Below are 21,235 nucleotides of genomic sequence, written 5' to 3' on the forward strand. Positions count from 1 at the left end.
GTTTCCAGGTGTGTATCCAGGTGTGTTTACTGGTGTGTTTCCAGGTGTGTATCCAGGTGTGTTTCCAGGTGTGTATCCAGGTGTGTTTCCAGGTGTGTATCCAGGTGTGTATCAAGGTGTGTTTCCAGGTGTGTTTCCAGGTGTGTATCCAGGTGTGTTTCCAGGTGTGTTTCCATGTGTGTTTCCAGGTGTGTTTCCAGGTGTGTTTGCAGGTGTGTTTGCAGGTGTGTTTGCAGGTGTGTTTTCAAGGTGTGTTTCCAGGTGTGTATCCAGGTGTGTATCCAGGTGTGTTTCCAGGTGTGTATCCAGGTGTGTTTCCAGGTGTGTATCCAGGTGTGTTTCCATGTGTTTCCATGTGTTTCCCGGTGTGTTTCCAGGTGTGTATCCAGGTGTGTTTCCAGGTGTGTATCTAGGTGTGTATCCAGGTGTGTTTCCATGTGTTTCCCGGTGTGTATCCAGGTGTGTATCCAGGTGTGTTTCCATGTGTGTTTCCAGGTGTGTATCCAGGTGTGTTTCCAGGTGTGTGTGGTTCCAGGTGTGTGTGGTTCCAGGTGTGTGTGGTTCCAGGTGTGTATCCAGGTGTGTTTGCAGGTGTGTTTGCAGGTGTTTTTCAAGGTGTATTTCCAGGTGTGTATCCAGATGTGTTTCCAGGTGTGTTTCCAGGTGTGTTTCCAGGTGTGTATCCAGGTGTGTTTCCAGGTGTGTATCCAGGTGTGTTTCCAGGTGTGTTTCCATGTGTGTTTCCATGTGTGTTTCCAGGTGTGTTTGCAGGTGTTTTTCAAGGTGTATTTCCAGGTGTGTATCCAGATGTGTTTCCAGGTGTGTTTCCAGGTGTGTATCCAGGTGTGTTTCCAGGTGTGTTTCCAGGTGTGTTTCCAGGTGTGTTTCCAGGTGTTTCCAGGTGTGTTTCCAGGTGTGTATCCAGGTGTGTTTCCAGGTGTGTTTCCAGGTGTGTATCAAGGTGTGTTTCCAGGTGTGTTTCCAGGTGTGTATCCATGTGTGTTTCCAGGTGTGTATCCAGGTGTGTTTCCAGGTGTGTTTCCATGTGTGTTTCCCGGTGTGTTTGCAGGTGTGTTTCCATGTGTGGTTCCAGGTGTGTGTGGTTCCAGGTGTGTGTGGTTCCAGGTGTGTATCCAAGTGTGTTTCCAGGTGTGTTTGCAGGTGTTTTTCAAGGTGTATTTCCAGGTGTGTATCCAGATGTGTTTCCAGGTGTGTTTCCATGTGTTTTTCCAGGTGTGTTTCCAGGTGTGTATCCAGGTGTGTATCCAAGTGTGTTTCCAGGTGTGTATCCAGATGTGTTTCCAGGTGTGTTTCCAGGTGTGTTTCCAGGTGTGTATCCAGGTGTGTTTCCAGGTGTGTTTCCATGTGTGTTTCCCGGTGTGTTTCCAGGTGTGTTTCCAGGTGTGTATCCAGGTGTGTTTCCATGTGTGTTTCCAGGTGTGTATCCAGGTGTGTTTCCAGGTGTGTATCCAGGTGTGTTTCCATGTGTGTTTCCCGGTGTGTTTCCAGGTGTGTATCCAGGTGTGTTTCCAGGTGTGTTTCCAGGTATGTATCCAGGTGTGTATCCAGGTGTGTTTCCAGGTGTGTATGGATATGTGTGGAGGGCACGCTCGTGAACTGTTAGCGCCAGAGCCTCACTGCGGGGAAACTGTGGCGCGCAATTTGCATTTGCACATAAGATGAGGCCCCACGCACTCTGCGTGATCTGCGTGTAGGGAGGGGCGGCCCTGTGTGTTTCCAGGTGTGTCTGTAAGTGTATTTCCAGTTGTCTAAACATGTGTGTATCGAGATGTGTATCCATGTGTGTTTCCAGGTGTGTTTGCAGTTGTCTAAACATGTGTGTATTTAGTTGTGTATCCATGTGTGTATCCAGGTGTTTGTCCAGGTGTGTTTCCAGGTGTGTTTCCAGGTGTGTATTTAGGTGTGTATACATGTGTGTATCCAGGTGTGTATCCAGGTGTGTCTCTAGGTGTCTATACTCGTGGGTTTCCAGGTGTGTTTCCAGGTCTGTATCCAAGTGTGTTTCCAGGCGTGTATGTATGTGTGTATACATGTGTGTATACATGTGTGTATCCAGGTGTGTCTCCAGGTGTGTCTCCAGGTGTGTTTCCAGGTGTGTCTCCAGGTGTGTTTCCATGTGTGTCTCCAGGTGTGTCTCCAGGTGTGTCTCCAGGTGTGTATCCATGTGTGTCTCCAGGTGTGTCTCCAGGTGTGTCTCCAGGTGTGTTTCCAGGTGTGTTTCCAGGTGTGTCTCCAGGTGTGTTTCCAGGTGTGTATCCAGGTGTGTTTCCAGGTGTGTCTCCAGGTGTGTCTCCAGGTGTGTTTGCCTACCTGTGACCCGTTGAAGACCCCGACCTGGACGATGCGCCCTTGTTTCTGCTGGTAGTTCATGATGCTGTAAGTCGCGAAGCGCCGGTCGCCGTCGTCGTTAAACTCGATGCGTCCCGTCAGACCGTCGGGATACTTCGATGACATCAGCACTCTGGAGAGCCAATCAGAGAGCAGAACACAACATTACATCACCAGATCACCAGACTTTAAAAAAAAACCTTTAAACTGGCATTCCTCACTGATGGCCGACGAAGTGAGGTAAAACATTTAAATGTCGAAGACAATCAGTTAAATACTTGACAGAATAATGGAAAAGGATACAGAGCCCTTTCAGATTAACCTGGTGTCAATGTAAACTAACAGTGTGCAGGTTTTTCTTTCATACATATTTTTAATTTAAAACAATTTACACATTTTAAAAAGCTGATATAGGACACAGACCCCCTCAAGTTCGGATAGTGGGGGGGTCCGGGTTAGAGCAATACACCCTCACCTATTTTTATATTGCCTTTTTCAAAATCTATATCTTTATCTGTATCTTGATGTGTCCTTAGGCAAGATACTGTGTGTGTGTGTGTGTGTGTGTGTGTGTGTATAAATGCATCTATGTTCTAGTACACCAGGTTTAATTTGGATCTGCGCTTTAGGTGAACTTACAGTAACATTTACCGCTTTTCTTTTCATTCATCTTTTAAATTTTAAAACAATTTACCCATTTATGACGTATTTGACCGTTGCTCACGGACCTGACGGAGAAAATAAGGGTCCGTGAGCAACTATCAGCATTAATAATCCTCAGCTGTAGTGTGTGTGGTGGTGAATGTTATCATTGTGCAGGAGTCAGACTGCTGAAGGTCTGTCTGAAGTGGAGCAGGTCACATGATCAGCGGGATGTGAGAGGACGGAGGATTGAGGTCAGTCTGAGCGACGGACAGCGTTATTATCCCCGAATCAGATCAGTGGAGCGTGTCCTGTTATATCTGAACACTGCAGGAGCACATCTATTAAATACAAATCACTAGATCTTTCAAACAAGACACGACACATATAAACATATATATATATATATTATATAGAGAGAGGGCGTACCCATACACCCTTCAATTGTGTTTTATTGTCAGAGTTTATAGATTCCAGACACTTTTTTTACGCTGCTATGGACAATCTTTCACTGATGCACATTCTCAAAGATATTGAAGTGACTGTTATTTTGTATTTACTGATTGTTGTTCTTTTATGTATGTCTTAATGTGTGCATATGTATAAATGTGTCTTGTACTATATATACATATTCTTATACATATTTTTATATATATTTGTTTTTGTATTCTGGATTGTGGGAAACTGTATTTCGATCTCTCTGTTCACACAAACTGAAAGATTGACAATAAAGTTGACTTTGATTCTTTGACTTCACGGTCTATATTTTCTACTTTTTAACGCTGATTTAATTCTATTTTCTTTCTAATAATACCATGTTATGGTTTAACTCGTACCTTCACAGTAGAAAGCAATGTGTGGTTGTTAATGGAAAACAGTCTGACCTGTTGATCCAACAAAAGGGTGTACCCCAAGGATCAACTCTGGGCCCACTTCTGTTCTCTATTTACATAAATGATCTATCTTCTTGTCTCATTCATTGTTGTACTCACCTTTATGCTGATGACACTGTCATATATACATCCAAATCAGATTGTTCACAAATTCAGATCTCTCTCCAATCTGATTTTAATATCTTACAGGACTGGCTATCACACAATAAACTACTGCTTAACAAAACAAAATCTTATACCATGGTCTTTGGTACCAGGCAGAAGCTCAGATCCAAACCTAATGTAGTAATAACATGTAAGGATTCTCTGCATAAAGTTGATGGCTTTAAAATTCTTGGTGTATGGCTAGACTCTGAACTTTCATTTAAACTACATATAAAGCATGTAATACAAAAAGTCAATTACGGAATCTGTGTTTTATACCGCTCCCGCAATTGTTTTACGCTCAGTGTCCGAAAGAGAATTGCTTCTCAACTTATTCTTCCGATTATGGACTATTGTGATGTTGTCTACCAAAATGCACATAAATCAGATCTTGCTCCACTCAACATAGCCTACAACAGACTATGCAGATTTGTTCTTGGTTGTCCTTTTCGTACACATCACTGCACAATGTATAACCAACTTAAATGGCCTTCTTTAAATGTAAGAAGACACACGCATTGGCTCCAGCTGATATTTAAATGCATGTATCTAAACTATCCCCCTTATTTAAAGCAGTATTTCGTACCCTACTCACCAATTCATCAAGTTAGACATTCTGTCCAGATTTATTTCTCTGTCCTCTCTGCAAACAAATGTATTGGCAGAAGAGCGTTCATGTTCAAAGCCCCAACCGACTGGAATACTTGACCTGCTGCCGTTAGACCTCTGTCATCATTGGGTTTATTTAAACATTATCATCTCACTTTCAGCTGCTCTGCTCTTGTTATAACTGATATTAATGAAACTGATATTGATGAAACTGATTTGCTCGACTGTCTGAAATTGTAATGATTGTGTGCATTGCTTGAATTTCACTGAACAGACTGTGTGTGGTTTGTCTTGTGTGTCATGTTTTGCATTGTGTCTTTTTGTTTATGTCTGTAAGTTGTTGCTATTGTCGGGACCCCCTTGAAAACGAGATGGTGCATCTCAAGGGGTTTATCCCAATGAATAACATTTCTATATATATTTATTTTGAGATGTTTAAATTCTAGTATTGTTTATTTCTACTCTTTTATTTCTACTTATGCCTTGTTTTGTTTTTGTTTACGCTGCTGCTTCGCAAACATTTCCCACTGTGGGATCAATAAAGAACCTCTTAGCTTGTCTCTTAGCTTATAACATAACAGAGAACAAAACCATCATAATATTAATATGAATAAAAACAATACAATTATAACAATAATGAGCAGAAATCTGATATAAATAAATGAAGGCGTACATTGATGTGAATCTGGTATTACTGGCTGCTACTACCCTCTGTCTGAAACCAGAGCCCAGTCTGCTCTGTTGTGATTGGTCAACCGCTTAGAGATGTCCCGCCCCAATAGGAGCACGAGTGTTACATAGTGATGTCACAAAGGAGTCCAATGGAGGTGTTTCAGGTAGTATAGGGGAACTGTGTGTGACAGAAACTCCCTCTGGAGGGAACACAGGGATTTCAGCCTCTGCAGACCATTTACATGCACTAAAACCTATAGAACACCACAGAAGAAGAATAGCACCCCTTTAAGTAAACACAAGGAGGAGGGAAGTATAACTCGTGAATCTGCGGGATAACATAACATGAGAAAAGTTTAGCTTTACTGCATTATGCCCTCCCCCTCCCCAAGGCACACACACACACACACACACACACATGCACGCACACACACACACACACAGGCACACACACACACACATGCACACACACACACACAGAGGCACACACACGCACACACACAGGCACAAACACACACACACAGGCACACACACACACGCACGCACACAGGCGCACACACACAGGCGCGCACACACACGCACACACATAGGCACACACACGCACACACACAGACGCACGCACACAGGCGCACACACAGGCGCACACACACACGCACGCACACACACACACAGGCACACACGCACGCACACAGGCGCACACACACACACACGCACACACACACGCACACACACACGCACACACTTGAATGAAACCTAGATCTTTCACATCAGATCACATGAACGCTGTGCTCTCTGTGTCCTGAGGTGTGGTTGGTTTTCATGAGGACCGTATTTCTCGTCAGCTAAATATCTCTGCTGTCCAAAAACATGCCACCTAAAAAGATACTGAGAAACAAAAGCCTGAGCAAACGAGTCCTATTCCACGAGACTGAAATCAAATGCAGCCATTTAGCTTAGCGGTGGAGACGTGAAGTCATGTGACCGGCCAACCCAGCCTCACGGCATGTCGTGTTATAGTCACGACATGTAATCTATTGATTCGTGTTCACCAACACGATTTCCCCCTTTGTTTTGTTTCCTCACAGATGACAAAAAAAGTCTGTGTTGGTGAACACGAATCAATAGATTACATGTCGTGACTATAACACCAAATGCCGTGAGACTGGGTTGGACCGTGCTGTAGTTAGATTACATTACATATTACTTGTTAGCTGCTTTTATCCAAAGCGACTTACATACTCAATACTGTGGGCAATCCCCACAGGAGCACTGAAGTGTCTCAGGGACACAACGACATGCTGACTGCAGTGGGGTTTGAACCTGTGCTCTCCTGATCCGAACACCAACACACTAGTCCACTACGCCACAGCCTCCTTTATAGCCCAACATTAGCCACCTTTAGCTTAGCGGTGCAGACATGAAGTTATGTGACCGTGCGGTATTTCCTTTATAGCCCAATATTAGCCACCTTTAGCTTAGCGGTGGTGACGTGAAGTCATGTGACCGTGCTGTAGTTCCTATATAGCCCAACATTAGCAACCTTTAGCTTAGCGGTGGTGACGTGAAGTCATGTGACCGTGCTGTCGTTCCTTTATAGCCCAACATTAGCCTCCTTTAGCTTAGCGGTGGTGACGTGAAGTCATGTGACCGTGCTGTAGTTCCTATATAGCCCAACATTAGCAACCTTTAGCTTAGCGGTGGTGACGTGAAGTCATGTGCCGTGCTGTTGTTCCTATATAGCCCAACATTAGCAACCTTTAGCTTAGCGGTGGTAACGTGAAGTCATGTGACCATGCTGTAGTTCCTATATAGCCCAACATTAGCGTCCTTTAGCTTAGCGGTGGTGACGTGAAGTCATGTGACCGTGCTGTCGTTCCTTTATAGCCCAACATTAGCCTCCTTTAGCTTAGCGGTGGTGACGTGAAGTCATGTGACCGTGCTGTCGTTCCTTTATAGCCCAATATTAGCCACCTTTAGCTTAGCGGTGGTGACGTGAAGTCATGTGACCGTGCTGTAGTTCCTATATAGCCCAACATTAGCAACCTTTAGCTTAGCGGTGGTGACGTGAAGTCATGTGACCGTGCTGTCGTTCCTTTATAGCCCAACATTAGCCTCCTTTAGCTTAGCGGTGGTGACGTGAAGTCATGTGACCGTGCTGTAGTTCCTATATAGCCCAACATTAGCAACCTTTAGCTTAGCGGTGGTGACGTGAAGTCATGTGCCGTGCTGTTGTTCCTATATAGCCCAACATTAGCAACCTTTAGCTTAGCGGTGGTAACGTGAAGTCATGTGACCATGCTGTAGTTCCTATATAGCCCAACATTAGCGTCCTTTAGCTTAGCGGTGGTGACGTGAAGTCATGTGACCGTGCTGTCGTTCCTTTATAGCCCAACATTAGCCTCCTTTAGCTTAGCGGTGGTGACGTGAAGTCATGTGACCGTGCTGCAGTTCCTTTATAGCCCAACATTAGCGTCCTTTAGCTTAGCGGTGGTGACGTGAAGTCATGTGACCGTGCTGTCGTTCCTTTATAGCCCAACATTAGCTTAGCGGTGCAGACATGAAGTTATGTGACCGTGCTGTAGTTCCTTTATAGCCCAACATTAGCCACCTTTAGCTTAGCGGTGCAGACATGAAGTTATGTGACCGTGCTGTATTTCCTTTATAGCCCAATATTAGCCACCTTTAGCTTAGCGGTGGTGACGTGAAGTCATGTGACCGTGCTGTAGTTCCTATATAGCCCAACATTAGCAACCTTTAGCTTAGCGGTGGTGACGTGAAGTCATGTGCCGTGCTGTTGTTCCTATATAGCCCAACATTAGCAACCTTTAGCTTAGCGGTGGTAACGTGAAGTCATGTGACCGTGCTGTAGTTCCTATATAGCCCAACATTAGCGTCCTTTAGCTTAGCGGTGGTGACGTGAAGTCATGTGACCGTGCTGTCGTTCCTTTATAGCCCAACATTAGCCTCCTTTAGCTTAGCGGTGGTGACGTGAAGTCATGTGACCGTGCTGCAGTTCCTTTATAGCCAACATTAGCGTCCTTTAGCTTAGCGGTGGTGACGTGAAGTCATGTGACCGTGCTGTCGTTCCTTTATAGCCCAACATTAGCCTCCTTTAGCTTAGCGGTGGTGACGTGAAGTCATGTGACCGTGCTGTAGTTCCTTTATAGCCGAACGTTTACTTCAGAAATCATAAAATGGTGTTAATATGTGGAGATTATCCTGCTGAACTAAACGTGTAAGAATCATAGATGTTTGTTTCTCAGGGCTTCTGTACGTTCAGACAAACACAGGAAGAACCCCGACTGAGATCTGAAGTCAACAGAAGAAGATACAGATCTGATAACATCCTAGAATAGAATAGAATAGAATAGAATAGAATTGGGAGGGATGAAAGCCTCTTTAATGGTCACACATGCAGAGCACACAGCACAGTGACATTTGGCCTCTGCATTTAACCCATCCTAGCACCAGGAGTCTAGCACCAGGAGTCTAGTAATAGGCGTACCTCATCACTTAGTTGACCTTTCACCTGGATCGGCGTTGATACTGACCGTTTGAAGAGCGGCCCGGTCCTCCAGATGTTGGTGTTTCCCACGCAGCCCCTCGGAGGCTCCGTGATGTTCTCCTTCTCAAACAGCTCCTGCAGCGACTGAGCCACGACCGCCACCGCGTCCGCGATGTGAGCCGACTCATTCTTACCGTTAATCAGCTGGAGGCCCAGCAGGCCTGCACCACACACACAGACAGACACACCCGCACGCACACACACACACACACACACACACACACACACACACACACACACACACACACACACACACACACACCACACACACACACACACACACACACACACACCACACACAACACACACCACACACACACACACACACACACACACACACACAACACACACACACACACACACACACACACACACACACACCACACACACACACACACACACACACACACACACACACACACACACACACACACACAACACACACACACACACACACACACACACACACACACACACAACACACACACACACACACAGAGACAGACACGCACGCACGCACGCACACACACACACACACACACACACACAGACAGACACACACACACACAAAGGAGAGGTTACACACACAGCAGAAAGTGGGCTGCAGACTGGAAACTGCCCTCATTCATACGGCTAATTAACTCGCACACACAGTTTAACTAATCTTATAGTAACTAAAGGAGTGCTTCAGTGTATTTCAAACACACACACACACACACACACACACTCTCAGGGCTTCAGGCATCAGGTCATTGCATGCTGGGAGTTCACTCTGAGAATCACAGCTGTTTGTCTGAGGAAAGAGAAAAGCCTCACTGGGACGTTATGAACTGTGCCTGGTGATTTCCTTCAGTAGAAACTCGTCACACTGCAACGAAAAGTGTCTACATCTGCGCTCCAGCTAACTGAGAACAGCACGCTAACACCATTAGCATTCCCTAATGAAACTGCCAGGAACATCTAGCATATATTTACTCATGAAAACACTGAGAACTACAGAAACTACTAGCTAGTGCTGTTAGCAGTGTAGCTAGCTAGTGCCTTCTGAGCAGATAGTATTCAGCCATCAAATAGAGAACAGCTAGCTAACATTAGCACAGTTTCAGCTGTTAACTGAAACTGAAGCACTGCAGAAGCACTCCTGCCCAACGGCCCCCTTCAACCACGAAGACAAGATAAGCTACCTTTCTTAAGTTAAAATAAAGAGTAGAACTGGTTATTGCAGTTAAAACTGATTCTGAATTAAGTTAACGTGTTCCCGTGGCGCAGAGGAATGCTAACGGTGCTAGCAGACGGTTGTCCGTTAGCTGAAGCATCAAATGCAGAAACCTTTTCCTCATAATGTGACAAGTGTCTGGGAAAGAAAAATCCATAACGTCACAGTACTGCTTCCTAGGTTTCTTTTCAGGGAATTGTTTCAGAGAGCAGGGGGTGGACACAATAACAGGAACACCTGTAGGATCTGATGCAAGCCATCACACAGCAGTAGAAATACCTCTGAAGACTTCAGGTCTGTTAGTGGCACACCTGTGACGCTCAGAGTTGACTGTTGAATTCTACGTCAGGTACGAGTGTTCATGTTGTAATGTTCACCCACTCTTCAGTGCTCATTATTTAGAGGTATTTACACAGTACACCTGTACAGAGCTCAAGAAGGTGGTGGTGGACATTTTGGAGCGGATTCGAATCACGGTGCGGATACTAGCATCATTTTAAATATATGGAAACGGCCTTGGCGGAGGTCATGGTCCTTTCTAGTTTCATTTTAACTGGTAAGCAATGGTGTTCCTGAGATCCAGACTGTTCTATCGATAAGGAACTGTGTTCAAATAATAGTTTTGATTATTAAACATGGCAAGGAATTAATTAATAAACACATTTTGTGTGTTTCTGGTTCTTAATGGTAATAATTTCAGCCAAAACTCTTACACTGCAATGCATATAGATAGTCGATTTTGGGTTATTAATTATGAGTCAAACTTATTTTCTGATGTCAATAAGAAAGAAGTGAGGAATTTCTAAACTTAGAGTCCAAATAATAAAGGGTCCTCTGAGAAAAGGGTTTTCCATGAAAATCAAAGTCCTATTTTCTGATGATATTTCAAACTCAAACTCCTCTCACGTTGTCTTCTTTATGGATAAGGACTGCTGGTATTAACAGTTGTTAAAGTAAACCAGTTCAATAATAAACGTGTCTTTAATCTGAAACGGTTTCCCGAAAAAGAAACCCCAAACTTCTCTGGCAGAGACAGAACAGCTGAGGATTATTTTCAGAGTGCTGTCTTGCCACACTTTTAAGAACATGATGGATACTCTTTGGACACATCTGGAGTTACGGGAAGGGACAGGGATGTGTAGAAAAATTACACATCATTTTTAAGAGTGCAGCAGCTGGTGAGGAGGTTTTCTGAAACGGAAAGGGGTCAGAGCGGGGAGCAGATCACCCAGCAGCCAGAGGGACGCACCTGAGGGTCAACGTGGACCACGTTTAATTTAACTCCAACATTATGTCACAGGAAGTCTTCAAACAGCGGCCAAAGGCTCTCCTGCAGATCCAATGTAGATCTATGGAGGGTCTTACATGGCCAAAAGCATGTGGACATCTCTATATCTAAATAACTGTAGTGAAAGTGCAACATTTGATACAACGTCCACAGTTTTCCACTAACTGACAGCTGGCTAATGTTGACTAATGAAGACACTTAACAGCTGGCTAATACTGTTAGCATTCCCCATAGAAACTACTGGGAACAGAACAACAAGCTAACATGTTCTGCTTAAACCACAAGCTAGCGCTGTTAGCACTGAAGCTAGCTATTATTACTCCTAGAGTAAAGTTAGCTAATAATCGTCCTTTCATAGACCTAATAGGCAGATTATATTAAATTACAGTAAATTAATTAATATACAGAGCATTAAATAAAGCGAACATTAAAACCTTTCGCTTAATATTAGCTTGACAATTAAAGGGTTATTCCAATTTACAAAAACTATTCCAAGATGTTTTACTCGTGACATATCAAAAGAATGTGACCGTAAATTAAGACTTCTTTGAAAATAGTAGATAAGCTACTATACTGACTCAACTACATATATAGTATATTAATAGTGTCTTCATGAACAAACGGAGAAAAACCTTTGTAACTCAGGAATATCCCAGGAGAGCCTGAACGCACCATATCTACTCAAGGCTATCTTGGTGTCCATCATTTTAGCCATATCAGCGTGTTGACGTGTTCTGGCTGCCCGAGTGATCAGCTGACTCAATAAGCCCCGCCCCCTCCCTACTCCCAGTGGGCGGGAACTCTATCGGCCAATGGCATAGGGGCAGATCATCAAGCAGGAAACGGGAAGCAGCGGCGGCATCTTACCAGTGTTTGTTCAGACACACGTCATGGTAATCGTAGCAACATTAGCGGTTTTTAAACCAACCCAAACCCCCCATCGACCCCCGAATATCCCCCCCCCCCCCCCAAGACATGTTATAGTGTACGGTGAGAACGAGCAGACGGGCGGGCGGACACACACTATAGAAAATGAAACAAACAAAAAGATGTTAGACACATTTAAAGCCACACAGTTACAATGAGCCAGAAAGAAAACAGTGGTTAGGAACCTTTAAACATGTCTCTCTTTTGTTTTTTTGCAGATGTTTAAACGTTCAACCAGCAGTTAGAGAGAAACCAGAGAAACACGACCAGGACGCTGAGCAGCAAACTGACTGTGATGAGGAGGAGAATCTTCCTTCATCAGAGACCTGCAGCACTACAGACAGACAGAGAGGCGGCCATGTTTCCATCCAACGGCTCCGTAAACACGCGGTTATCAATCAGATCAGAACCTCAAGGTCTCCGCCGGGGGCTGCAATGTCTCTACTTTAAAGAGTCCTCTCCTGCTGATGTTCAGGTGTATATCAGTATGTAGTGTCTCTACTTTAAAGAGTCCTCTCCTGCTGATGTTCAGGTGTATATCAGTATATAGTGTCTCTACTTTAAAGAGTCCTCTCCTGCTGATGTTCAGGTATATCAGTATGTAGTGTCTGTACTTTAAAGAGTCCTCTCCTGCTGATGTTCAGGTGTATATCAGTATGTAATGTCTCTACTTTAAAGAGTCCTCTCCTGCTGATGTTCAGGTATATCAGTATGTAGTGTCTGTACTTTAAAGAGTCCTCTTCTGCTGATGTTTAGGTGTATATCAGTATGTAGTGTCTCTACTTTAAAGAGTCCTCTCCTGCTGATGTTCAGGTGTATATCAGTATGTAATGTCTCTACTTTAAAGAGTCCTCTCCTGCTGATGTTCAGGTATATCAGTATGTAGTGTCTGTACTTTAAAGAGTCCTCTCCTGCTGATGTTCAGGTGTATATCAGTATGTAGTGTCTCTACTTTAAAGAGTCCTCTCCTGCTGATGTTCAGGTGTATATCAGTATGTAGTGTCTGTACTTTAAAGAGTCCTCTCCTGCTGATGTTCAGGTGTATATCAGTATGTAGTGTCTCTACTTTAAAGAGTCCTCTCCTGCTGATGTTCAGGTGTATATCAGTATGTAGTGTCTCTACTTTAAAGAGTCCTCCCCTGCTGATGTTCAGGTGTATATCAGTATGTAGTGTCTCTACTTTAAAGAGTCCTCTCCTGCTGATGTTCAGGTGTATATCAGTATGTAATGTCTCTACTTTAAAGAGTCCTCTCCTGCTGATGTTCAGGTATATCAGTATGTAGTGTCTGTACTTTAAAGAGTCCTCTCCTGCTGATGTTCAGGTGTATATCAGTATGTAGTGTCTCTACTTTAAAGAGTCCTCTCCTGCTGATGTTCAGGTGTATATCAGTATGTAGTGTCTCTACTTTAAAGAGTCCTCTCCTGCTGATGTTCAGGTGTATATCAGCATGTAGTGTCTCTACTTTAAAAAGTCCTCTCCTGCTGATGTTCAGGTGTATATCAGCATGTAGTGTCTCTACTTTAAAGAGTCCTCTCCTGCTGATGTTCAGGTGTATATCAGTATGTAGTGTCTCTACTTTAAAGAGTCCTCTCCTGCTGATGTTCAGGGGTATATCAGCATGTAGTGTTTCTACTTTAAAGAGTCCTCTCCTGCTGATGTTCAGGTGTATATCAGTATGTAGTGTCTCTACTTTAAAGAGTCCTCTCCTGCTGATGTTCAGGTGTATATCAGCATGTAGTGTCTCTACTTTAAAGAGTCCTCTCCTGCTGATGTTCAGGTGTATATCAGTATGTAGTGTCTCTACTTTAAAGAGTCCTCTCCTGCTGATGTCCAGGTGTATATCAGTATGTAGTGTCTCTACTTTAAAGAGTCCTCTCCTGCTGATGTTCAGGTGTATATCAGTATGTAGTGTCTCTACTTTAAAGAGTCCTCTCCTGCTGATGCTCAGGTGTATATCAGTATGTAGTGTCCTCTACTTTAAAGAGTCCTCTCCTGCTGATGTTCAGGTGTATATCAGTATGTAGTGTCTCTACTTTAAAGAGTCCTCTCCTGCTGATGTTCAGGTGTATATCAGTATGTAGTGTCTCTACTTTAAAGAGTCCTCTCCTGCTGATGTTCAGGTGTATATCAGTATGTAGTGTCTCTACTTTAAAGAGTCCTCTCCTGCTGATGTCCAGGTGTATATCAGTATGTAGTGTCTCTACTTTAAGAGTCCTCTCCTGCTGATGTTCAGGTGTATATCAGTATGTAGTGTCTCTACTTTAAAGAGTCCTCTCCTGCTGATGTTCAGGTGTATATCAGTATGTAGTGTCTCTACTTTAAAGAGTCCTCTCCTGCTGATGTTCAGGTGTATATCAGTATGTAGTGTATCTACTTTAAAGAGTCCTCTCCTGCTGATGTTCAGGTGTATATCAGTATGTAGTGTCTCTACTTTAAAGAGTCCTCTCCTGCTGATGTTCAGGTGTATATCAGTATGTAGTGTCTCTACTTTAAAGAGTCCTCTCCTGCTGATGTTCAGGTGTATATCAGTATGTAGTGTCTCTACTTTAAAGAGTCCTCTCCTGCTGATGTTCAGATGTATATCAGTATGTAGTGTTTCTACTTTAAAGAGTCCTTTAGATGTGATGTATGTGAAGGCTCTTCGCTGCAGAAACCACAGAGAGCAACGGCTGCACTTTGATCAGCTTTATCTGCAGGATTATTTTCTGACTGATGAAGATCTCAGCTCCTCTTCCTCACGACTTCACTGACCTGGATCTGACTTTTTAGAAATACTTTGTTTGAAAAATATCTCTGATGTTGGATGGAAGCAGAGCCGAGAGAGAGGAAGAGAGAGACTTCCAGAGAGGTGAGGAAGAGGAGAGGAAGAGAGAGAGACTTCCAGAGAGGTGAGGAAGAGGAGAGGAAGAGGAAGAGACTTCCAGAGAGGTGAGGAAGAGGAGAGGAAGAGAGAGACTTCCAGAGGTGAGGAAGCGGAGAGGAAGAGGAAGAGACTTCAGAGAGGTGAGGAAGAGGAGAGGAAGAGACTTCCAGAGAGGTGAGGAAGAGGAGAGGAAGAGAGAGACTTCCAGAGAGGTGAGGAAGAGGAAGAGACTTCCAGAGAGGTGAGGAAGAGGAGAGGAAGAGAGAGACTTCCAGAGAGGTGAGGAAGCGGAGAGGAAGAGGAAGAGACTTCCAGAGAGGTGAGGAAGAGGAGAGGAAGAGACTTCCAGAGAGGTGAGGAAGAGGAGAGGAAGAGGAAGAGACTTCCAGAGAGGTGAGGAAGAGGAAGAGACTTCCAGAGAGGAGAGGAAGAGGAAAAATACAGAGGAAAGAGAGGAAGACGAGAGAGAGGTGAGGAAGAGGAGAGACTTCCAGAGGAAGAGGAGTGATTACGAGGAGGAGGATGAAGAGGACTTGATAATGAGGAGGTGATGAAGAGAGGAGGTGATGAAGAGGGGAGGAAGTGGAGGAGGAGTTGATGAAGAGGGGAGGAGGAGGAGCTGATGAAGAGGGGAGGAAGAGGAGGAGGAGCTAATGAAGAGGGGAGGTGATGAAGAGGAGGAGGTGATCATGAAGAAGTGATGAAGAGGAGGTGATATAGTGTTAAAGGAGTAGGTGATGAAGAGGAGGAGCAGGAGGATGTGATGAAGAGGAGGAGGAAGAGTACCGTCAGGAGCCTCGCTCAGAGCCTTCCCGGTCATCTCTCTCTCTCCGACCATCCAAACGTATCCTGATCCCGTCATGTTCAGCTGCCGCGCCGCTTTGTACACGGCGGCTGCCTCGTCCTCACTGTGGGGCGTTAGCAGGCGTTAGCTTAACGCTAGCATGAGAGACGTGAGCTAAACGTTAGCATGAGAGACGTAAGCTAAACGTTAGCATGTGAGACGTGAGCTAAACGTTAGCATGTGAGACGTAAGCTAAACATTAGCATGTGAGACGTGAGCTAAACGTTAGCATGTGAGACGTGAGCTAAACGTTAGCATGAGAGACGTAAGCTAAACGCTAGCATGAGAGACGTGAGCTAAACGTTAACATGAGAGACGTAAGCTTAACGCTAGCATGAGAGACGTGAGCTAAACGTTAGCATGAGAGACGTAAGCTAAACGTTAGCATGTGAGCTAAATGTTAGCATGTTAGACGTGAGCTAAACGTTAGCATGTGAGACGTAAGCTAAACACTAGCATGTGAAACATCAGTTAAACGTTAGCAAAGTGAGCTGTTAGCTGTACGTAAGCATGTGAGACGTGAGCTAAATGTTAGCAAAGTGAGACGTGAGCCAAATGTCTTGAGATCTTAGCGAGTTTGTTGTTAGCTGATGGGAACGAGACGTCAGCAAGGGTGATAGTGTGGCGGAGCTTTAAGGGACATAATTCACCGTTGTATTGTTGTGGGTGGGGAACACGATATAGTGTTGCCCCATGGACCGGTTAGTGGACGACACCTTGGTGTTCCGGTTTCCTGTTGTTCCTATTCCAGCTTCGCAGTAGCATGCAGCGAGTACGTTTTTGTGTGTGTGAGTAAAATGAAAATAAAGTGTGGAGTTCCATATTAAACACACCGCCTCCGACTCCCATTCATCGGCTCTACACTGGTGACCCCGATGTTTTTGAGATAGATTCCGAAGACTTAGTGAACATGGCAGATCGCAATGTTTTTATTAAACTGCCGGAGTTATGGGAACATGCCGCTACGGCCTGGTTCGTACCGCAACGAGGAACTGAAGTATTTCCACATGATGGCGGCGCTGGGGAGCTCCGCGTCATCCAAGTTAGGCCAATTTATTGCGGATCCCCTGCGCCTGGGCAAATATGAGTCGAAAGCCCTTCTCCTTAAGACATTTGGCTTATCTGCTAATGAGAGGGCTCGCCAGATTTCCAAGATTCAGGGCCTGGGGGAGAGCAAGCCATCCCAGCTCATGGTGAAGATGCTGAAGCTGCTGGGGCGGGAAGATCCCCAGATGTTGTTTGTGGAGACGTTCCTGCGCCACTTGCCGCTCCGGGTTCAGACTGCGCTGGCGAAACACGACCATTACGGAGCCCCGCGCCCTGGCTGAGGAGGCGGACCGTTTCTTCCTTCTTCCTTCCAAAGTGTACCGCCACACGAAGGCCCCGCTTAGAGAAATTCCTTGTGCCTGAGAGGAGGTTTGACCACGTCAACATCGATCTGGTTGGCCCATTACCCTCCTCTCAAGGTTTCACCTACCTCCTAACTATGGTGGACAGGACGACCCGCTGGCCGGAGGTGATCCCACTCGCGTCGACAGCGGCGGCTGATATAGCCCGGGCCTTCATTGCGACATGGGTGTGTCGTTTTCGACATTTCCTCTGACCGTGGTTTGCAGTTCACGTCCAAGCTCTGGAATGCCGTGGCCGGGGGTTAAGCTCCACCAGACAACCGCTTATCAGCTTCGGGCCAACAGCCTCTGCGAGCCCCTCAGGGCCAGCCTAACGGACGGTAATGGATCGACAAGCTGCCTTGGGTTTTGCTGGGCATTAGGACCGCACCAAAGGAAGATCTGCAGTGCTCCACGGCTAAGATGGTCTACAGTCAGCCGCTGCGACCACACAGCACACTTTCCTGCAGGACACCGCTAAGGCCTTTGCTCCGATCCCCACTGCTCAGCACGGCACTCCGGTGTTCCCCTGCAGACCCCTTAAGACGAGCCTTTCTGAATCTTGGAACACGGGGGGAAGCACTTGGTGGTGGACCTGGGTGGCAGGGCCGAGCACGTCTCGGTGGACCAGGTTCTTAGCAGAATGTTAGTGAGATATTTGCGAGACATTAATGTGACAGTAGGTAGATGTGAGCAAGACCTAAGCGAGTTGTAAGCGAGACGTTGGAGATGCGTTTAAAGTGGGCTATAGAGAACCGCAGTGACGCATCCTAAAACCCGGAAGTAAGTTAGCATTTTTACCACTGCCGGTTCCTTCGACAAAAAGCAATGGGATCTCTCCATAGGGTTTAGGAAACTATCTGAACTAAGGTCTGTGGTTGACACAAATTGAAGAGACGGATCACGTTTTGTTCTACATTAAATCCATCAGCAGTGACCCCACTGTGATTTCTGAAGAGTGTCTGAAAAACGATGGTTGTTACCAAGTGGCTGAATAGGACTACAGAAGTCGTGGAGGTCGTTGTACGTCATTACGCCGAACACGTAAACACTCCTAAGTTAGTTTCTGTTCTGCTTGAAAGCAAGTCCCTGCCTCCTGCAAAGTGTTCAAACAGACGCTTCAACTCGTTCCATTTAGAATCTGTGTGTTTGAATATGGATCTGAAGTTGGCGTGACGTTGAAGTCGTGCTGCTGGACTCGGCTGTAGTTCCTTTATAGCATAACGTTAGCATTTAGCTTCTGGCGACTAGATTTATGAGTCGAAAATTATTAAAGTAGGGTAGACATGTGGAGATTATCCGGCTGAACAAAACGGGATCCGTCTCTTTAATGTGTGTCAACCACAGACCTTATTTCGAGCTATTTTTCAAAATCCTATGGAGAAACTGCATTGGTTTTTGACGAAGGAACCGGAAGGAGTTTACTTCCGGGTTTTAGGATGCGTCACTGCGGCTCTCTATTTAGAATACGCTTTTCTACCAAAACTACGCAAACAGCAAGTACCCAAACACCCACCTGGCAGAGAGGATGATGACTCGAGCCTCCAGGTCTCTGGCCTCTAGCAGCAGAGCCGTCAGGTTCGTCTCTGGGCTGAAGGACAGCACCTTCTCCGCCTGCAGGACCAGGTGTAGAGCGACAGGTGTAGAGCGTCAGGTGTAGAGCGACAGGTGTAGAGCGACAGGTGTAGAGCGACAGGTGTAGAGCGTCAGGTGTAGAGCAGGACATTGAGAAACACAGCAGAACAAAACACCACAGAACACACATCATAGGAAAGGCATTATTAGCAGTGAACCCTCAGACCCCTCCTTCGATGACCCCTGACCCCTCCCTCAATGACCCCATGCTCCCTCTCACCCACGCCACCACGGGGGGAGGGGGGCAACAACAACAAAAGAGTTCAAGATCTGCTGAACTGAAAGAAAACTGAAAGCCGAAGCTTGAATAAATAAAGGGGGAGGGGCGTGGTGTGGTGGCACATGCAAAGTGACTGCAACCAACCAACCAATCAGGGACGTGCATGTTAGAGAGCGCTGATGCAACCGCAAATCAAAACAAAGACTTTGAGTGGAAATAGAGGGTGTGCAGGAGTCATGACAAAGGAAGGTAAAGATGGAGAAAGACGAGCCTCCAGGATATTAAAAGTCTATCTCTGGGTGTGGGGGGGTCGGGGGGGGGGGGGGGGCGTGTCTGTCCGCTGCGAGCTCATTGGTTGGGCGGCGTGCATCATGTGACCATGCAAGTTTCTACCTTGGGCGTTCTCCGGAAGTCATAGTTCTGATGGTCGTTTTCATAGTTCCTTTTTTTATTCTGATGGTAATGATGTGCACAGAGAAAATATGCAGACACAGAAGTTTACAGACAGGAAGAGGAAACGCATCATACAGGGGGAGGGGCCTGTCTGTCTGACTGTCTGTCTGTCTGCCTGTCTGATCGCTAACAGCTAATAGCTAGTCGCTAACAATTAACTGTCAGCTAACTTCTCACTGCTAGCTGCTAACAGCTAACTACTAACAGCTAGTCGCTAAGTTAACTAACTGTCACCTAACTTCTCACTGCTAACTGCTAACTACTAACAGCTAGTCGCTAAGTTAACTAACTGTCACCTAGCTTCTCACTGCTAACTGCTAACAGCTAACAGATAATCGCTAACTGTCAGCTAACTTCTCACCGCTAAAAGCTAACAATAGCTAGCTCTCCTGCTGTTTTTAAAACAGATTAGTTGTTAAAAGTGTCGCATTATCCGTTTTCTTTATTATTAATCTATATATATATATATATACTATATTATTGTTCTTATTTGTATTATAACTGTAGTCCTAAAGTACATAACAATAACATTTTAAATAGTTTCAGATTCACCACCTCCAGCTGTTATTGCAGCACTGAGCTGAATGAAGAGCGTTGATAGTGAGGAGTGTTTGTGCATAATAACATTTTGTTTCAGGTATTCCAGTTTACAAAGCGACGCTCCACCAGCGACTTCCGGTTTGTCTCTAGAGATATATTTAGTTTTGGAGATAAATATAAACCTGGCGTTTTTATTTTTGGAGGAGAACAAAGACCTTAACGTGTTTGAAACCTGAATCCCTCACAGCTGGAGACCTGAGACACAGCTCATACAACCTGAAGAATCACGGGAGAGGCTGCTTCATTTATTCATCAAATCAGGGAATCATTGTTTAAAAAATAACAAAGACATTTAATATTAAATCTGCACATCGGGATCATTTTTTTTAAATGAAGGCTAAAAACGAAACGGGGGAGTCTTTTAAAACACTTTGATTAACACACTTATACAACATATACAAATATATTACAAGTACTCTGCGATTTATCACGTGTTTAAATGTATGCTACAAGTCGGGTTTTCACCTGTCTCTTAAATGTCATCAGTTTCTCATGTAAAGCATTTTGAACTGGGTTTTGAAAGCAATAGCTCAGAATGTCGACACAACTTGGCTAACGTTAGCGTGGGTGTGTTTACTATTTGTTTTGACTTTTCCTAAATTCTCTCTTTGCTTTCATGTGAAACTCTATAATGATGTTGTGTAATGTGAAGTAGTCTGGTTTAAACAAAGGATGAATAAAGAACATGGGTTAGCGTGTAGGAACACAGGGAGGCGTGTAAACCCCCATCAGCAGCTGGCCCTCCACTCAATACACTCCAAATGTTCACCTCATTAAATGTACATCCATGTCCCTGAACTACACACACACACACTCACGCTTTAAGGAGAATGTATTCCCTATTCAGACGTGAGTTTCCTCAACTATTGAACTTGTTTTCCCTTCACTAGTTTAGTAGCTACACACATTTATTCAGTTAGCTAGTG

The 21,235-nt window shown here is 44.9% G+C and overlaps 1 protein-coding gene across 1 annotated transcript; it reads right to left on the reverse strand.

Moving 5' to 3' along the window:
• Window positions 1-2,331: 2,331 nt before the first annotated feature.
• On the reverse strand, window positions 2,332-19,891 carry LOC117541605 (glutamate receptor ionotropic, NMDA 1-like; the record flags this gene model as incomplete). The annotated part of the gene is given in 5 exon segments (XM_034208819.1): window positions 2,332-2,482; window positions 8,861-9,035; window positions 15,956-16,077; window positions 18,918-19,015; window positions 19,650-19,891. Coding segments are annotated over 3 exon segments (402 nt in total), but the record flags the coding sequence as incomplete, so codon positions are not given.
• Window positions 19,892-21,235: the final 1,344 nt, after the last annotated feature.

The sequence above is a fragment of the Gymnodraco acuticeps genome, unplaced genomic scaffold (assembly GCF_902827175.1).
Source record: "Gymnodraco acuticeps unplaced genomic scaffold, fGymAcu1.1, whole genome shotgun sequence".
NCBI lineage: Eukaryota > Metazoa > Chordata > Actinopteri > Perciformes > Bathydraconidae > Gymnodraco > Gymnodraco acuticeps.